This window comes from Rhea americana, unplaced genomic scaffold (genome assembly GCF_003343005.1).
Source record: "Rhea americana isolate MKP2758 unplaced genomic scaffold, rheAme1 scaffold_151, whole genome shotgun sequence".
In the NCBI taxonomy this organism is placed as follows: domain Eukaryota; kingdom Metazoa; phylum Chordata; class Aves; order Rheiformes; family Rheidae; genus Rhea; species Rhea americana.
This window is the reverse complement of record NW_028185606.1, coordinates 1766133-1772984: the sequence shown is the minus strand read 5'-3', so window position 1 is coordinate 1772984 and position 6852 is coordinate 1766133. Positions and strand designations below refer to the sequence as shown.

At 47.9% G+C, this 6852-nt stretch overlaps 1 protein-coding gene across 3 annotated transcripts in view; it reads right to left on the bottom strand.

Moving 5' to 3' along the window:
- Positions 1 to 3254: 3254 nt before the first annotated feature.
- LAMC2 (laminin subunit gamma 2) overlaps positions 3255 to 6852 on the bottom strand; it is a 32388-nt gene continuing 28790 nt past the window's right edge. For 2 of the 3 annotated variants that reach the window (XM_085299669.1, XM_085299667.1), the window contains 3 exons: positions 6281 to 6439; positions 6078 to 6177; positions 3255 to 5559 (listed from right to left, as the gene is read on the bottom strand). In XM_085299669.1, coding sequence (XP_085155795.1) covers positions 5309 to 5559; positions 6078 to 6177; positions 6281 to 6439 — 510 coding nt within the window. In that variant the 3' untranslated portion in view covers positions 3255 to 5308. Of the gene's footprint in view, positions 5560 to 5628; positions 5926 to 6077; positions 6178 to 6280; positions 6440 to 6852 lie in introns of those variants that run through there. The other variant, XM_085299668.1, reaches the window with a different exon arrangement.

Here is a 6852-nt window from a genome sequence, read left to right as displayed (position 1 = left end):
GTTCCAGCCTGGGATGCTGACAACTATCCCTAAGGTGGATACTGTCACGTTTTTGGTGACAGTGTGACTAGGGGGAAAAAAAGAGGCAGATTACAGCGATAGCTCAGCCATGACTGAAGAAAGTCATGGGGCTATGGATGCAGCTGGAGCTTACTGAACATGCTGCCCTCCGAGCACTGGCCAGGCAGAGCACAGAGCTCAGGAGAAGACCAGGCAGTTCAGGGATCTCATCAGCTGCTCCAAAAGGCACAAGATGCTCCTCTTTAATCCCACCCCAGGAAAGATTCACCTAACACACCTTCYTCTTTCCAACCTCCAGTTCTTCATTTTATCTGTAAACTTCCCTCTTTTCCCTTCATTCCTCCCGTCTTCCTGTCCTTCAYGAGTTTATTAAATTTATAATATTTTCCTCCTCCCAAATTGGCTTTAGATACTTCAAATCTCCCTTAGGACAAATCAGTCTCCTGCTTTCCTGTCTATAACCCATGGGGCCAAATGCCAGGAAAGGAGCCTRGTGGACAAATTCGCATGAAAACCAGTGCAGGTAACATGGAGCAGCAGAAAATTGTTCATGTCATGCCTGTGCAGACAAGGGTTACTGAAGTGAGCTCTTATCCTTGCTGCATATCTCTAGAGYGCAAGGACCTACAGTCCCTGCTTATCCTGACACCGCAGGCTTTTGGAAAGATCACAGTTGAAAGGAGGAAGGCACAGTCCTGCTTTACTCTTCACCTTTTCCTGGCCCTTTGCTCCATCTAACCTTTTATCACTTAGCCCTGGTGTCTATTGCTCCTTGACACCTGCCAGTTCCCCATAAACTTGAGCTAACTAGGCTTAGAGTAGCCCCATCACAACCCTGTCCCAAAGCATGATTGCTGTCCGCATCAGCCAAGTGGCTTTCCCAGAGAAGCACTGCGACTGGCCAGGGAACCCCAGCAAAAGACAGTGCTGCACTCGCACACCTGAAGGCAGAGTGTCCTCCACGGTGTTTCAAGAAACCTGAAATTATGTGTGATTTTTTTCCCCAAAAAAGTCTAGAAAGTGTCACAAACTACTCTAATGGAAGCTTCAAAGACAAGACATTGCATTAAATTTGATGACCTGCTGAATACAGCTGCCCTGTGTGCTGTGAACTTGTTACAGCCCACTCCAGTGAAGGCAGCTGGCATCTCTAACAGCAAACATGACTTCAGGCAAGACAACCTAGCTTGCATGCATAAATTCCTCGCAGTGCCCAAGGCTTTGCAAGCGGTAGCTAACAGCTCCTCAGASGAGGGTACTGCCGCTTGCCAGAAGGGAAAGCACAAGACACGGCATGGAGGGGACCTGCCCAAAGCAAAGCATTTGAGTTGCTGAAAAGCAGAGCATTGCCCATAGCTGGGCAAATTGCATTTTCCAYAGGGAAAGGCCAGGGCTTTTCCCAGCTGCTGCCCACAGCCTTTCCTTGCTAGGGATTTCCCTCCACACAGAGAGACTACTTCAGAAACTGTTGTGGTCATTTCACGAATAGGTTTGGCAGCTTGTCCAAACCAAGCTGAATTCCACAGCTCCAGCTCTGGTATCTCCCAGCAGTTGTACATATATCTGGAGGGGCAAGGAAACATGGAGACATCAAACCAGATGGGGGGAGGGGGGGAGAGTGTGCAGGAATCAGTGTGCAAGGACACCTCTTCTCCACAGATGTCTTCAGTGAATTCAAGCTGCTAACTAACATCCCACTGAGCCCCCTTAGCTAACACAGTGGGCAGATGCCCACAGTGGGACAACATCTTTCATCCATACAACACTCAACATACGTAAGCCGATAGCTAGACTCCTAAATCAGTTGTTCTTACTGTCTTGTGCATTCAGTTTTCGGTCTTTCCTCTYCATCTCAACACAAAAGTTATCTCAGACAACAGCCTTATCTCCTTGCCAGAAGTCACCCATGCTTCTTAGCTCCAAGCTGGAGGAGAGAAAGCAATGTTAGAAACCAACCTCCAACACACACAAGGATTTTAACCTCACAGAGGAGTGAATCATCTTTGAAGAGGGAGGAAGGAAGGAGAGTGGATTTTAACTGAGGAAAGGATAAAAAAAGAAAAAAAAGATACTAAAGAGGAATGAAGGCAGCATGTCTAGAATTTGAAAGAGGTCAGACCCCCCCTCTCCCTCCCTGCCTCCCTCAGGTAAACAAGATGGGACATATGGGAAGCCAGCTGGCTCTCAATCTCATCATGTTTAGGACGGCATGCCTTAGAGACATAGYGTTGTGATATGGATGATGAATATATTCTGTCTTACTAGTCTTATCTACACCTTCATGTATCTGCTCAGTAAAACTCACTGTACAGGGCGAGGATGGGGAGGGAGGGGGGTTTGTAAACAGACTGGTGAACTCTGGGGCTGGTTTGGAAAAGGTCTTTGGGTGGGTATGAAAAATCATCCCTCAAGATCCATGCAACCTACGGGTAGGTGAGGAACAGGGTTTCCAGTGTACGGGTGGGGGTGGGAAGAAGTTTGGTTTTTGAACCTGTGATTTTAAACAGTGCAATTTGATGAAAGAGAAATGAACTTCAAACACCTTTTGAAAAAAAGGGGGGAGGGAAAAGGGTTGAAGTTGTCATGTCACTGATTCCACTTTTGTGAAAGGTTTTGGAGCCTAATTTTTTTCTGTTGCTGTATAAAAATGGTCATTGACAAAAAAACTTTATCAGCAAAATGTTTAAATTATGTAATAAACAAAAAAAAAAAAAAAAGAAAGGTATTACTGGTGTTGTCTTTCACTGCTGCTGTGTCAGGCAGGGAAGCCTCTCAGCTCCTCTTCGTGGTGGTTCCCTGCTCCTCTCTTCCACCAGGAAGAATGAGGACAACCTGCTGCACTCGCTTTACAGCCATTTCCAGCAGGGAGAGCACGCAGCCTCCTCATGAAACGCAACTTGGAGCTCCTCTCGGAGCTTTGCAGCTGGCTCCTCCTGGCATCACCCTCTTGTCTGCTACAAAATGGAGTCAAGCGGAAGCTCCGGGAAGAAGGCTGGACTACGCACCCACGCTCGCTTTTGTTACCTAAGGAAGAAAGTTAAGAGCGCTTCTTTCTCAACGTGAACAGCAAGAATTTCCATCGGAGAGCTGGGCAGCGATGCTGAGAGCAGACGTGTCTGGGCTCATGCTCTCTGCCAACACGCCGTCTGCCTTACAAGTGCTTGAAGTCTGTGACATGGACATTGCAATGTGGGGGACAGAATCAATTCCCTGGAGAGTTCRTTTGACCTCAGATCTCCCCAGATAGATCCCTTAGTGCGTGGAGCATTTCCAAGCAGTACTCAGATTGAGTCAGCAAAGTGAATGTGAGCGGCTGTATTGCTGGAGTAATTGACAGCCGCACACGCCCATGCTGCCTTCCTCGTCTCGGTCTGCTTCCCTCCAGACCACTCCAAAACGCACAGCTAGAGAAAACAGACGTAAGCAAGATCCAGCCAAAAATATTCATTATTTATTGACTTCCTCCCCTTGAGGAAATCCAACTCAAGGGAAAATAAAGTCACATCCACAATACCTATCCTATACCGCACAATCGGAAAAGGAAAACACGCCAAAGGCAAAAATATGTATCACTTAAATAAAAGCATGACACAGGCAATTACTCAGTATATCCTTATCAAGCAAAAGCATTGGCACTGTTTTGTCAGAGAACCAGAGCTAACAAGGAATAAGAAGTTCATCTCCCCAAAGTGTCCTCCCTCTTCAGTCTCAGAGTCCTCTTTCATCACCACCCAGGTCAGGGCTCTTCAGCAGAGTTCAGTCTCAGCATCTGCTGCCCCTGGGCTCTAATCCCTGAAGTGGTGTCAAAAAGCTGGAAATGGTGTCAAAATGGAGCTGAACCCACAAGAAAACAGAAGATGAGTATCGGGAACGTCACAGTTCCTCCAAGCTCTCATCAGGAGATAATTACAATAGAAAAACAAAACTTTGCATACAGTTACTTTAGCACTAGAGTTTTCTCTGTGAAACATCCAACACCACATGAGGGAGGGGAAGGAATGGACAGCACCAAACCAGAGGTGGAGACACATTTAAGACATTCATCAGGTTTTTTTTAAACACACCAAATTAGGTTGCTGGCAATCCACCAGGCTGAGCCCAAACTCTCAAACACCAGTATTTTTGGCTATGATCCCTAGAAGAAAGCTCCTACTCTTGTTAACAAGTGCTACTGGATCTCTGGTCCTTGTGCAGAAGAGACAGGAACTTGCTTTTCATGGGCTCAGGGACACCCAGGAGGCTGCCTGGCTTGGGAAGGAAGGGTTGTGCTTGTGTGCATATGAGTGAGTGTGCATATGGGGATGCTAGGGAGACCTGCTGTTGCAAAACAGTAGCTTTGAACATGAAAGCCATCCTTCAAGTGCTGTCAGTTAACATGCTCAAAAAAGAAATGTAGGAAAAAGAAGAAGTGGTGCCCCTTCTTTCTTGCAGGGTAAAAGAAGTGAGTGGAGCAGGAACAACTTCTCATTTTATGAATCCTAGCAATTCTCTACCCCTTCATTAACACGCTAGTGTCAGATCCCCCTTTTTCCTCCATCTAGCACACGACCCTGAGCACAAAACCAACCTGGCTCTTCTTTTTCCTTTAGCAGAACAGTAACCACCTTACTGAAAAGCACTGTGGAAGACTTGCAGCTTCTCGAAAAAGGTCACAGTGGCATCTGATGCTAACTAGCCTAAGCCATAGCCAAAAACTGCACCAGCACTGCTGGCACTGAGGTCAGGACTGGACCTGCAGGAAAACAACAGGAATTAACAGCAGTTCCATGGCTTGAAACTCACCTGAATTCCTGCTTCACACTGTTCATTCCCTATCTACTGAGTTACAGAAGGCAAGGAAGACCCTATGGGAGAACATGAGGAGGAATAGGTCATGCAAGTACAAACAGTAAGGAAAGACTCGGTCCCTCTGTCTGTGCTAGACCAGGAGAGGGGATCCACAGGTGGTGGAGGCCCTGCAAACTCCTAAAAGTGGCACCACGCAGCCCCCATCTATGCCTTGGAGGAGCTGTTGTAGGAATGGGCTATTCTTCAGCCAGTAGCACCTTTATGCAGTCAGTCCTTCCTCCTGTAACCAAAGGACGGACAGTTTTGAAAATCAGGGACTCTTTGGGACGAGTGTGATGATGTGAACTTCAGCTGTCATGTTGAACTCAAGTGTAAGGCTAAATTCACCAAAATCAAATGCAGCTGGTCCTGCCAGCTCTGGGGAGAGCGACTGGGCCAGGATCTTCATGTCAGGCCATGTCTTCAGCCTGACATGCACTGCAGTCTTTCCAGAGCTCACTCAAGGTAGTTCGATGGCTTTTGTATTGTAACAGCCAGGAGGAAGACTTCTCTGAATATCCTCCAGGTTCTTAATATCTGCCAGGATGTCCTCAATGCTCTTCTCCAGTGTCTGTACTCGGAGCTTCTGCAGTGTGGCTGTTTGCTCCAGCCCCAACATCTGTTCCTTCAACTGGTTCCTCTTGGTCTTTGCTTTACCAAGAGTCAGTTCGAGGTGGTTCAGGTCTTTATCGTCCACAGCATCTGGCTGGTCTGTTGCACAGGAGGAAAACAAGGAAGAGGGAACCATAGATGAAAGCTGAGAACTAGATTTTTCCAGATATTTCAGCTCCCTGCAAAATACTTGGCATCTGGCTGCTTCGCTTGTGTTAGATATTCAACTGCTTTTGTAACAGGAAACACCATTTCTGGAGCGTGGAACTGACCCTAAATTGTGATGTTTCACCAGGCTAATGGTGCAGGTAAGAGGAAGTGGGCATCTGCATTCAACATCAACCTCTTGCCACGAGGCCCAGTCAGGCAGGGAAAAAAGGGGTTGTCCTGCAGTTAATGTCCTGAGACTCCAGCAATCAGAGCTTAATCCTCAGCCTCTATGAGACCAGGTACACAGGCCTCTGCCTAAAAGGGAGGAACAAGACTCCCTGCACATCCCACCAGTCTCACCTGGTTAGATTCACAGCAAAGCAGAAAGGAGCTCTCAGCAGCCCCTACCTAGAGCCCAGTGGTGGCCCAGCTTCAGCTACACACTATGGCAGCATAGGGAAACTTACCCATCAGACGCAGCAGCTCTTCCAGGGCGCTCAGCGTCTCCTGCACTGCCACCCCTGCCTGGCCAGCCTTGGCGTGGGCACTCTGAGCCTCTTGAGCTGTCTGGGAAAAAAAAAGAAAAAAAAAAAGCCAGGCGGCAACTGTAAGGTGAGGTGTCACCAGAAAAACAACAGAGAAAGGACATGAGTGAGAGACAGGGACCCACCTCCTGTATCATAGTGGCATCTGCTTCAACCTCTGACACCTTCCTTTCAAATTCACCATCCACTTCTTTGGCCTCACGCTGCAAGGTGGCCACTGCCTTCTCCAGAGCTAGGACTCCATCCGCCGTCCTGTTGGTTTCCACCTTCAGCCGTGAAATTTCCTAGGGAAGGCAAAGCATTCTCAGAGGAGCTGACCGCTGCTGAAATCAAGGCCGGGTGCACTGGTGCACAGAGACGGTGAAAACCGGTTCCTTTGACAGGCCCCTGAGACCTCTTTAGGTTCCCAGACTTGCTCATGTCCTTCATGTGCTTCCCCCTACTGCTGGTCCTAGGAATTGTCTCCATGATCATGGTCACCTCTCTAGCATGCAGCAGGGAGTCTGCACAGAATTACAACATGCAGTTTGGGAGTTAGACTCCACCACCACCAGATTTGGACTCTCATAAACCCGCCAGCTACCTCTGGTATTCAAATTGTGGAAGTGACAGGCAGAGGAACTTACACAAAACCCGCTTGGGTAACAGAGAGATGGCTGCAGTGAGATGCCAGAGATTCCTAAGAGACAATTTTGCC